Below are 12,480 nucleotides of genomic sequence, written 5' to 3'. Positions count from 1 at the left end.
GGGCACACCCTGGACAGGTCGCCACGGGGCAATACAGACCAGCGAGGGATGCACCAATAAATCAGCTCTGATTTCTGAGTTTGTCGCAATTAATCGCTTGATAAATTGACACGAGTTTGATAATTTACATTTGAATGATTGTTTTTTTTCTTGTATCTCTCTTTCCACCAAAGATTGGATGACAAAGGGCACCGAAGATTGGTATCAACTAGCTCATTATTTTACAGACTTCAGTATCCATTTGATTTGTTGTTTCTGGTGTTTTGTTTGTTTATTTTGGTTATTTAAAATGCCTTCCAGCGTTAAATGTTTGTTAGAAGCCTTGTATTACTTGAAAATGGTCTTCAAAGCATATAATCTAGTTGATTATCGCAATAACTGGTGGAATTGTCCTTAATTGTTTTGAGATTGAACAATATTTGCATGAGAAACTGCTCTTATTTACATCACAAAGGTCTGAAAATTAGCCACTGTCTCCTTTTGTATTAAAACTTTGACGTTTCAATACAGCAGACTTGGTGTATGTTAGAGTCGAGGAGTAGATGTGGTCCTATTTACCACGACAAGAGGAGGAAACCCAGAAATCCTGTGAAAGATTGTCACTTTGTGTTGCACCTAGCTTTTATTGCAAGTAGATTTTAATTTAAAAGTTGCGGCTTTGTCCTAATTTATTGAATTTGGTCTTGAATTGAGGTCATCAGTGCCGCACAAAATCAGTCTGGAGGCTACAAAAGGCGCTTTGAACAACCTTGATGTAGAGTTATTTTTTTGTCTAACCAGGGCAACTAAGGATTATTTCAGAAAATTAATTGGATAAAAATCTTTTTTGCACATTCTGCAAATATTTAATTTAACCATTAACACCTTTTTCTATACAATTTTATTGCAAACAAATATAATGTAAAAGATGCAAAAACAAAACAAAAACAAAACCCAAGTGTTTCCGTTCCTTTTTTGAACAAGAAATTAATATTTTACTGCGTTAAATTAAATAACATAGCATTCCTTTAGTGAATGTGAGCCAGGTGAAGATAAAACCAAAGCCACTTGAGGAGTTTTGGGTAGAACCTATTTGCAGACGTGGAGTTTTTTTCCTCTGAAGTGTAATGTATTTACATTTTTTTGTATCGTTTTGGCTTAATTACTGCTGTGACTTTGATGTTCTTTCACCAAATGTGCTTTAATTTTGTCTGTATAACGATTAATCAATCACTAAACTGTTATTTCAATAATCGATTAATCACAATTAGGCAGATTAATTGCCATTAAGTCGATTAATCACGACTAAACTGATTCATGGTTTCAGCCCTAGTTTGAACAAAAATTTAAGGTTACCTCTTTCTTAACTGGATGTTAAAATGAAAAAGCACAACATGATTCGTTTAACGCTCCCTGTCCTGAATAATCTTACTTGGGATTTTTCGGGGTGTCTCTTGGCCATTTCTTCGTTGGAACTCCAGCCAAGCAGACTACACACATTGCCGGCCAGCATTTGTTTGTTTGCAAATGTGATATTTCATTTCTCGAATTCTCCCTGTCAGAGATCCCCGGCCTCATCCTCCCATTGTAAATTCCTCTCTCCAGATAAACATTTGGTCTTTTACGTCCCTCGCCCCCCCCCTGCTCTCCCCGTAGACTCTGTGCTCACTCCAGATTCCTATCCTTAGATTATTGGCTTCTCCTCGGGGAGCAGAGAGGGAGGGGGAGCGTCAGCTGTGGAGTTTGGCCTCTCAGCTGAATGACATAATTGGCATCCTGAATATTCACTTGACTGGCGAGAGAGAGAGAGACTCAGACTGGGAAGTTGAGTAATTGCTTTACAGAGGAAATATAATGTAGATCAGACTCCTCTTTTTCTTTCTTTTTTTGCTCATTTCTTTAATAAAAAAAAAAAAACGCTGCTTCTTGCTGCACTGTTGTTTTGTTGTAATGAACGGTTGCTACAGAAACCTAAAATTAGTCACGCACATAAAAGAGAAATTGTTTGCAATATTTCCGCACTTGGACTGTGAACAGCGGTGCAGAGGGGGAAGACTGCTGCTGAGCTGCTGGAGTGACACTGAGCGACGTTAGAGGAAGTTGTGGGTCCCTCTTTATAATCTGAATATCTTTAACGAATCTTGTGGGATGCAGTTTTTTTTTTTGTTGTTTTTTTTTTTCTCCCTCTTCGAAGCTGATAAAAGGTTTTGACCTTTAATGCCCACTATGAAACAGAGCAGAGATTGCGTGCATCAAGTTGAATTTTGTGGCCGATCTGCATCAACAGGTGGTTTTTCCACTTGTTGACGCAGATGTAAAACTCGCACCTGATATAAACAATTCTTGCAAATTGTTTATATTCGGGACCACAGCGAACATCAAAACCTGTGTGAGCAAAATGCTACCAAATAGTTCTGGGAAAAAAAATAGGGCTCAGTGATATGTCTGATGTTTTTTCATACCAGATCCAATTTTAATCACTTTTTTTTTTGCTTTCTTTTCTAAAAGAATAAAATAAAATAAAATAAGGTCAATGGCCAAAAACAAAAGAGGGTTTTATTTCAATTAACCCTTTATTTGAGTTGTACAATGGACTATCAAGGCCAGGCTGTGACAATTTTTGTTTAATTATGAGAATGTAGTTATATCAGTAGAATAAAAAGGCAATTTTACTAGAAGAAAGTCTCAAAATTACGAGAAAAATAAAATTTAAGAGAAGAAAGCTGGATAATTATTATTATTTTTTTTTATTTTTAGGTTGGAGTTATAAAATTACTACTTCGTCCTCCTCATATCTCACTTTTTGAATAATTTCAATATTTTCTGTCACTCATTACAGAAAATTAAAACATATATTCTTTACACATAGTGAAACATTTCAAAAATTTGTTTTTTGCAATTTAGATGATGTATACAGCTAAGCCAAAATTTAGTGTAACAGAAAATCTGACGATTGTGACGTTTTCTAAGAAAATTGAGTGGAAGGCAAAAGTGTGGTAGGAAAAGTTGCATTAGCAGCAGAGTGAATCGTCAGGCGTCCTTTTAACGTTTGATATTCTTCTACTGTGGCTTTCTGGTTGCTGCTGTAGAATTGAGTTCATCCCGCTCCTTTAATATATGAGGCAATAAATGCAAATGTTAACCCGGAGGAGCCTCCCTAGAGAAAACAAGTGTGAATGCCCCGTCAAGTCCCTCGGCTAGGATCGGTTCATGACCTTTCACCTATTGACCAGAACAAATACCAACCTTATGCCAGATCTGTGTTCAGACAGATGGAAACACAGAAAGGTCCAACTGTTGTAACGGTCCCTCTTTGTTGTCAGAAACACGCGCCGTCTCGGCTTTGTAATGAATAAAAGTGGATTCCACAGGATTTATCCACACAATAATTATATTTCTTCTCTGAGATTTTGTTTCCTGTGTTAGACCTTCTGTTTTGGATGTTTCTCCACATCCATGAAATGGTTTCATTCCCCCTGAGAGACTGGTGAATTGTATTATTTTATTAAAGTTTATTTTTACTGCTAACTATATTAGCAGTAAAAAAACTTTAGAAGTGCACAGAAATTTCAAATGTGTGTATCAGTAATTAATATTGATTTCTTTAGGAATAGACTTTCTCTGTTATAGTGGAGCCACTCTGTGGCCTCAAGACATTAGCCTGTGATTGGATTAGCAAGCCAGTAATAATTGGATTAATATAATGGATTAATATACATTTTCTTTCAGCTAAGTTGAGATTTTAAGATTTTTTTTTTAAGTTAAAAAGTATTAAAAATATCTAAGGCATGCATTTTATCACAGTATATTACAAGACATGATTGTAATTCATAAGGATTTTGGGAAGAGGTACAAAAGTAATCAAATTAATAAATAAGATGTAACAGAAAACATCCAAAAAGACCACTGGTCTGTTGCCCTAGCAACACTTATCAATTCAGTTATCAATTTCTGGAGTCATTTTTGGAAGTTTTCTGGAAGTGTTCATCACTGCTGCATGTGATGAACACTCAGGTTATCTTCATCTGATATAACATTGCCTAACATGAAACATTTAAGTGTGACAAAAATACCCAACAACTTATAAGTAGGCAAACACTGACTCTGTATATCATGTATATCATGTTATTGCAATATCAGAAAAAGTGTTTTAAGTTGAATTAGACATTAGGATACAGTCATGGTGATGAATTTAATTCTTAAGGTTTAGCAAATGTTCTGTGTACTTTTGGTCCTAGTGGAGTATTATTTTTTTTTACAAGCTGTTAATTTTTTGTCTTTATTTTGTATTAATAAATAACTTTGTAGACTGCTTTCAATAATCCTAGAGCGAGGTAAATACCAGATTGTTAATACATTAATCCCTGGACAGTGGCTGTACTTTCTTTTGACCTTGACCCTAATTGCCTGGAAAAATTGTCTGATTGGTATTGAAGTGATAGTCGGCAGCCAGCTTTCTTCACTACTTGCGACCTTTAAAGTAAAATCTAAAAACAAATGGACACTAAAAGCCTAAATGAAAACATGCACACTCTGGATAGGCCAAACAACTTAACATAGCTAAAGAGATTTCTAGAATCGCCTCGTCGTTCCCGCCTCTCAACACGCTGTCGTCACATCTCTACCTTCAGACTTCAAATGTGTGCAGCTGCTCCCTTCTTGTCTTTGTACGCCTTTATTTCCCCATTGTCCTCTGCTGTGTTGTTTCTTTTCCTCTCCACCAAGTGGTGAAACCAGTTTGCTTGGCATGCGCCTTTTTCTCGACACTGTGCTTTGTTGGCAGTCTGTCCTCCAGTAGGTGTTGCTGGATTCTAGCTAGGAGTATCTGCAGTGTGGGCAATATTTGACAAACTGTTCCCATTAAAGAGCAAACGTTGCTTTCGCTTAATGTCCTGGTATGCGAGTTAAAGTGTAAATGGTAAGATGATGTTGTTGTGGTTAACCTGAGTTTTAAAGGCGGCTGGTAAATGTAAAAACAAAATAAAGGTCACTGAACTGTGGACCGGAGTTGTGTTCATGCTAGGTTGCCTAATTGTGTTGTGATACCTTCAAGTTGATGCTGTGATGTGGCACTTTATCACGTTGTTTTTATGGGCAATATGTCATAGCTCCACGCTAATTACTAAACGCCCCAGAGAATCAATGACTCTGCAATCTTAACCAGTTTTTCTGCCATTTATTGACTTTAATAGTAATGTACTTCTACTAGGGCTGCCAACCGTAACGCATGTGATTAATGTAAAATCGCATTACCGCATTTTTTGGACTATGAGCCGCTACTTATCCCCCACGGTTTGAACCATGCTGCTTGTAGCTCGGTGCGGCTTTTTTGTGTATTTTTCTTCAACCACCAGAGGGCGCTTTACCAGGAAATTAATAATTGGAAGTCAAAATTGGGAATCAAAGAAGAAAGCGCTAATTTTCATTTAGAAGAAGCTCATGCTAGCAGCAGCAACGACGGAGAAATTTCTTCAAGCCCATACCCCGTCATTATGGAAACAACACGAAGAAAAAGATGCAGCTTTTAAGTTGAAGGCTGTCGATCTGGCAGTGCAGGAGGGAAATAGAGGAGCTGCATGTAAGTCATCGTTTGGTGTTGGTGACGCAGGGCTGCGAAAAACTGAGAGTGGCAGAGATGTTGATTATATATGTACGTTTCCAGTATTAAAAAAAAAAACTTTGTAGATGCGGCTTATTGTGAGGTGCGCTCTATAGTCTGGAAAATACGGTAATCACATTTCCCATTTTGACCTAAAAGCCTCTCTCCCGCGTAGGGACACCTAGTCCATAGCAGCGCGTTAACACGGTCTTGTACTGCGGTTAGCAATGCGGAGACTCAAATGTGAGTGAAAAGACAAGCGAGGATCGTCAAACTGGTGTGTTAATCGGCAAATTTCACTTTAAAAACCACAAAGTTTGGATAAAATCAAGGTCGTCTGAACATACTGCAATGGTGAATTAGCCTTCCAACAAAGCATAACCGGTTTGTAGTTGAACTCATAAAATTAAAATTTGAATCAAAATGATTTCTTTTTAACCTTCCTGAAATGAAACCCTAGAAAACTGAGAATCTTCAGGGCTTGAGACAATAAGACATTTTCTTCAACATTTTTTGAGAACACACATATTTACATTTCAAGCCTATAAAGTTAAGTACGGTGATGAATCATGGTTAATCACATCTATAGAGTGTGCTTGAGCTGATTACAGTTTTTTAATCGAGTGGCAGAACAAATGTCTATTAAAACATTTGTTTTACTGAGTTCAGTGAGACAAATCCCTGTACTGTTGGTCCAGACCGAGTTGATGGTGGGAACAGTGACCCAGAGACCACCCCGGGGCTCTCCGGTGGTGAACTGTTAGTTGACCCAGCTTTCCTCACTGGAATCCCAGTGTATCTGGTTTTCTGCCAGCCCCAGATCACAGCGGCTCGCCTGTTCACGTGGCGTCCAGTCAATAGGCTGTTGCAGGATGTTTTTTCCTTTTTTTTTCTTTTACACGACAGCGATATCAGATTTGTTCTAGAGGCTGCAGCGGACCTCTGAAGAAGCTCACACAAGATTAGTCATTTCCTGGAGTTTAATTATCCCAGCCCAGGTGCCACTGCGGTGAAATTCTACTAAAACATGGAGGAAGGGATGAAAGCGTCACTTGTTTACAAATGATGGAAGAATGGCTCTAAATTTTATGCTTTCCCTAGAAAAAGAAAAGTAGAATGAATTGGATCTATCTGCATTTCTGCTTTGGATGTTAGAGTGGAAATATTGATTGTACACTTACTTCTGCAAAGGCTATATTTAAAACTTACTTACTAACTTAAAAAATAAATAAATTAAACCAAACAGAGTATTAGGTTACCTTTCTTTATTTCCACAGATTTTGTTTGTATCTCCAAAAGCCATTTTAAGTCTTCGGCTGTGCTTCGTTATGGCCTAATTGTTTGATTATGCTTCAAGAAGATATTTATCATTATCAGTAACAGTAGCTTGCTGCTCCTGGCGGCTCAATTGGCGAAAGTCCATTGTTGACAATGAAGGAGGATTTTCTTTCGGTGGTATCTGTGGCCGAGACAGAGGAGCAGTGTGGAAGTTAATCCCTTAATCTTCTTCTTAGCACAGTTTGGTAACTAGAGAGCCAAGTACAACCGGTGCAACCCGGTCGCTGCCGAACTGAGCTTGATTCTTGCAAAGATGCGCCGCAAATCAATATTCTGTCAAAAATGGAGAAACATGTCAGCGCTGTGCTTTTTCTCATGCCTGCATTGGGCTCCGTTTTAATATTTTAGGATGAATTAATCCTCCAAGCCAACATTGCTTTGGTAATTAATAACAGTGTTAGTTTATTGTTTTGGCTCAGATTATTGGGGGAAAAAAATGATGTGACAATTATTTATTTTTTAAACGGCTTCAGTGAACTGATATTTAAATATTCTTGTTTCGAAATTAAACGTATTCTTTGGCACACTCATTCTTTGCTAAAATATTCTAAGCTTTTTCCCAATCACATTATTTTGTCCTAAAGATGATTTTATTCAATGAATATTGACTGAATTTACTTGTAAAACTAAAATATTTCTGCTAGCACACAGTTATGTTAAAAAGAAAGTACATCATATTTTGATCAGAATTCTAACCAATAATAATTATAATAATAATAAATTAGGTCTTTACCAGATTTATGTTGTTTTGGATTGTATTGTTTTTAGGGATGCATGATATATCGGCACCAACATCGGTTTTGGTCATTTATAAACGCATCGGTATCGGTCCGATAACTAAAACTGGCCCAATATTAATGTTCATTTCCATTTTGTTGAGGTTGATGTTTCTGTAGATGGTTAATCGTGTAATATTTGTTTGGTCCTGTGATATTAATGCAGCATTATTATATCGGTAAATAGTTTTTGACCATAACGGCAATACTAATATTGGAAATATCAAACCAAAGTTTCATTTTGGTGTTATATTATATTATATTATATTATATTATATTATATTATATTATATTATATTATATTATATTATATTATGCTTTCTTTCACTTGTCTGCATGAAAGATTTGATGCTGACCCAGTTAAAAACTCGGCTCATTAACTTGTCTGAATTTTTCTCCACAAATAATCTGCTAAGATTTCAGTCCACACAGCATAATAATCTCATGTAAGCAGATATTGTCTCCAAAATAACTGAGACTTATCCGACTTGCACCGCACAGTCTTACTGTGAACAGAGATTTAATAACGCCCAGTTTGTGATCCGTGATGCCTTCGCTCTGTTTCTGAACACACAGTGCTCTTTCTTTTGGCATCGGCGCCACCTTGGATGGAGTCCCTGCTCGAAAACCGCAGTACTTGAGAAAGTCGGACCTGGACTGGATTTGTCTAATCGCCATGCTTGTCCTAATTTGTCTTCCTTTAGGTTTGAGTTGTGTAGCAAGCATCCATCAAAGCACCAGTGTTGCCAAGTACTTACAACACACCGGAGGGCATTTAAAGGAGGAAATAAAAGAATAAAAAGACTGCAATAGTCTGAAGGAGACGTGAGAAAACAGAGTCTTGCTCTCAGCTTTGCTCTCCATTTGTCCCTCTTAGTTGAAAGCTATTGTATGTTGTCGGTGTTGCAAACCCCTGTGGACTTGCTTCATACAGGAAAGAGTACTTGTCCAATCAATAATTTAAAACAAAGACATTCTTATCTGCTTTCCAAACCTCACAACTAGGAGGCCATAGCAGGAACTATTCAGCGAAATCCATTTTGTGTTTCCCAGTGAGAAAAAAACAAACAAAACAAGCAAAACATGGCAGATAACTGAACCTCCTTTTTACTTCTCATCTATCAAAATGCTGTCTGAAAGGAAAAATGTTGGAATGCACCGATAAATCCGCTCTGATTTCCTTAATCTGGGTAGATTGGCGATTGGCCGATGCTTGGTTGAGAAACTGATCTTATCCACCGATCTGATCTACTGTGAGAGCGCTGAGCCACAGGCACCGCCAACAGGTCACTCCTCTATGCTGCCGACTTGGTGTCTTTGTCGCTATATTTAGCAGCTTTTCAGGGAAAGAAAAATTGTATTGGCTATTTGTATTGGAATCAGCAGATTTGTCAGAAAACTGCAATCGGTGCCCCCCTTGAAAATGTACTCATTTTGAGGTGATTTCAGAAAATGTGACATTAACAGCTGATGGACACTGAACTTTTCTGTATAAAAAGAGAATAATTAAAGTGTCACAATATTTCCAAAAGTTTTAACTGACCCCCAAAATCAGAGAATCCAGGTGTTAGATGGCAAACAGATGGGAAAATGCTTTTAGGAGATAAGTTTCACCTGAAACTTTATGTCAATTATTGAAAAAAAAAAAAAAAAGAGAGAACTCTAACTTGATATCTGGGATTGTATAAAAAAATGAATATTTTCAATTTAAGCTTTGTTTTGATGTTTTTTCTTATTACCACTAACATTTATGTTTCTTTGTTTTTCTGTTTTCTTTTTCCAGTCCTCTGTGCAAAAAACCTGGCAAAGAAAGACTTCTTTCGTAAGTAAAGACTTTGTGTTGCTTTTTTTAAAAATTTAATTTAATTTTTTTTAAAATCCCATTCTTTTGCTCATTCTTCAGAGGAGATATGTTACCTGGGAGGTGAACTTGTTACTTTGTAAGTCGTTAAAGACTTTAATGAGGTGTTAAAACTAAAGATGGAGGCAAATATGAAGGAAGATTTGAACTCTGATCGAAGGAGTTCATCAAAGTAGGATGTAAGAAAAATACATAGTCTCCTGGGTATTGTCAAGAATCGCATTTTGATTATTGGAAGTTTTCAGAAGCACATTTTGTATAAGTGATTGTTGTATTCACTATGGTTAATGTGGATTAAAGAGTTTTTTCATTGCTGAACCAATTTTTATGTTAAGAGTCACCCAGATCATGAAACTAAAACCATACACATACAACCAAATATGTACATATTTTTTAGTATCTAAAATGCAAAACGTACTTGTGCACAGAAGTGCATCGAGCCTTTCTCTCCCCCCCCTGAGCTACTTAAGCTCTCATGGATCGTCAAACAATCCAAGAGACTCTCCTATCATATTTCAAGCTAAACAGGTTATTCGCTTCCACACATGGTAGTATTTTCACTACCCGTGTTTGCTGTGGAAATGTTTCACACGTCCAAAAAAGAAAAGGAAAAAAAAAAAATGCATGTGAGAACACGCTCTTCTAAAACCAGAGTGTTTGAATCATCTTCTCAAATATTTCTGGCTTGGTCAAAACTGAAACTAGAAACCTTTTACTGCAAATCGGACGTAGTTCTCCACAATTATTGGTAAGTTTTGGTATGAGACATATATAAATCCTTAAAATAAATTAAACCTTTATTGCAGTAGCATAGTGTGCACACTCAAATATATTATATCTCTATAACCAAAATTGCATTTTTTTGTTCCTCCCGTCCAGGGGGTCTTTTGTGGGCTCTAGTGTCCCTTAATTGAAAGTAGACTAACAGGAAAGCAGTGTGTGTGTGTTTGTCTTTATAGGAAAGGAAAGAACACCAAGAAAATAACTGCTTCCTTAAACATCCCCATATCTACCATCAGATCAATGACATTTAAAACAATGGGAGCAATTAGAAACCAGGCCGTACAAGGATACAACTTCTTTTACCACCAAAACCTAAACAGATATTGAACCATATCAATGTTTATTCTTGAGATGTTTATTGTTTTTATGTAAGAACCAGACCGACTCAGTGATACATCTGAGTGTTTTACTACAGGTCATGTTGGTTTCCTTCTTCAAAGGTGAGCCAACCAGGGTTTTTCGCCTGCTAATCGAAACTATTTCATTCTGCTGTGTTGACCTTTGCAGGGTTGCCGGATCCTTTTGCTAAAGTGGTAGTGGACGGTTCTGGACAATGCCACTCAACAGATACTGTGAGAAATACTCTTGATCCAAAGTGGAATCAACATTATGATCTGTGAGTACCTGGAGGCGTTACAGTTGGAATAAAGATTTCATGAATTTTTGTAATTCTTTGTTTTGTTTTTTTTTTCCGTTCACTTCGTTGCTCATCAGTTGGACGTAATATTAAGCATCGTCAGAGTTTAAAAACTAACGCTGCATCCGGCACACATTTGTTCTGACTGAAAAATGTTTAGAGAAAAATGTCTGCAGTTGGTTTTTCTCTCTCTCTGCAACACAAGAAAACAAATGGTGAATACAATGAAACGGTCCAGGTTAGGAAGTCCAATTAAGTTGTTAATATCTTTATAAAGCAGACTGTATATGGATATATATGTACTGAACAATAGTTTTTTGTTTTGTTTTGTAGATCTGACTTAGAGCTGTGTTTTTATAAATCATTCATTCATTCATTCATTCATTCTAACTAAGCAAGAAGAAGAAGAGAGAGCAACAGCATTCTCCTTCACACTGCTCAGAAATTAAATAGTTCACTTTAATTTTAAAACATAGTCAAAATTATCAGGAAATGATGTTTTAAACTGTCTTCAGCGTCTTACATTAGTGTTTATTGCAGCTAGCATTAAAAAAACAGGAATTTCTGCATGCACCGTCTAGAAGGAAAGTTCTTGAGTTTAAGATTTCTAAAAGCCAAAGTATCAAAGAAATAAAAACGGTTATGTTGCTGCTACGTTCAGTCTATGTTCAGTCTTCCTGAAATTTGCTTAAGACTTTACCCCCCTGACTAAAAGTAGCTGCTCCGATGAACATCAGTTGTTATGAAGTAGTGTTGTGCAGGCATTTGGATGATAGCAAATATTAAATCCAAAACTTAAAATACTTCATGCATACTGTATAAGAGGTCATGTGTCGGTGAACAAACCGAAGTGGTATCAGATGGTTTGTCTCTGAATAAATTAGGTGCACTGGTTTATCCTCGTTGTTTTCCCCTTCCTGTGACCAACGTCCTAAGAATGAGGAGTCAGATGCCTTCTCTCTCTGTTAAAGAAACACCCTTCTATAAACGGTTTCACGTGACAAAAGAACATCTTGGAGAGCAACATTTCAGACATTCCACACCTCTGATCTGCCATATTGTATTCTCAAAAGAGAAACTAACCTGAACATGTGTATATGTTTTTTTAAAATCAAAAACAGATTCCACCCACTTTTGATGGAGATTAGATTGGGAAATTATTTGGCTGTAGGCATTTTCACTGTGTTATTGGTCTTACAAACGCCAACGTTTCTGTTGATAGCACATTACAAATGAAAGGTCACCTAGCGGTGTTCCTGTGCAATCTTGAAAGGTTTGTAAAAGTAAGAATTTGCTTTTATCATATGCCAGTGTTGATAAATATGGAAACGCATGGGAGTGGAACAGGTACTCGTGGTCTCAAAAGGTCAAAAGCCTCATAACACTTAATAAATGGAGAAATATTCACATTTGTTTATGTTAAACCAGCATTATTTTACTTAAATCTGCTGGTTTAAAGTTTTGCAAAATAAATACAGGCATCACAGTTCACAAACTAGCATAGAAA

The 12,480-nt window shown here is 36.8% G+C and overlaps 1 protein-coding gene across 3 annotated transcripts in view; it reads left to right on the top strand.

Annotated features, from left to right (window-relative positions):
• LOC122829374 (E3 ubiquitin-protein ligase SMURF2-like) overlaps positions 1–12,480 on the top strand; it is a 57,431-nt gene that overhangs the window by 11,037 nt on the left and 33,914 nt on the right. For all 3 annotated transcript variants that reach the window (XR_006370353.1, XM_044113866.1, XM_044113864.1), the window contains exons 2-3: positions 9,476–9,514; positions 10,844–10,952. Coding sequence is in view for 2 of the 3 variants with exons in the window: in XM_044113866.1 (XP_043969801.1) it covers positions 9,476–9,514; positions 10,844–10,952 (148 nt within the window). In the remaining variant the exon portion in view is untranslated. The remainder of the gene's footprint in view (positions 1–9,475; positions 9,515–10,843; positions 10,953–12,480) is intronic.

The sequence above is a fragment of the Gambusia affinis genome, linkage group LG04, assembly GCF_019740435.1.
Source record: "Gambusia affinis linkage group LG04, SWU_Gaff_1.0, whole genome shotgun sequence".
NCBI classification, from domain to species: domain Eukaryota; kingdom Metazoa; phylum Chordata; class Actinopteri; order Cyprinodontiformes; family Poeciliidae; genus Gambusia; species Gambusia affinis.
This window is presented reverse-complemented; position numbering and strand designations above follow the sequence as displayed.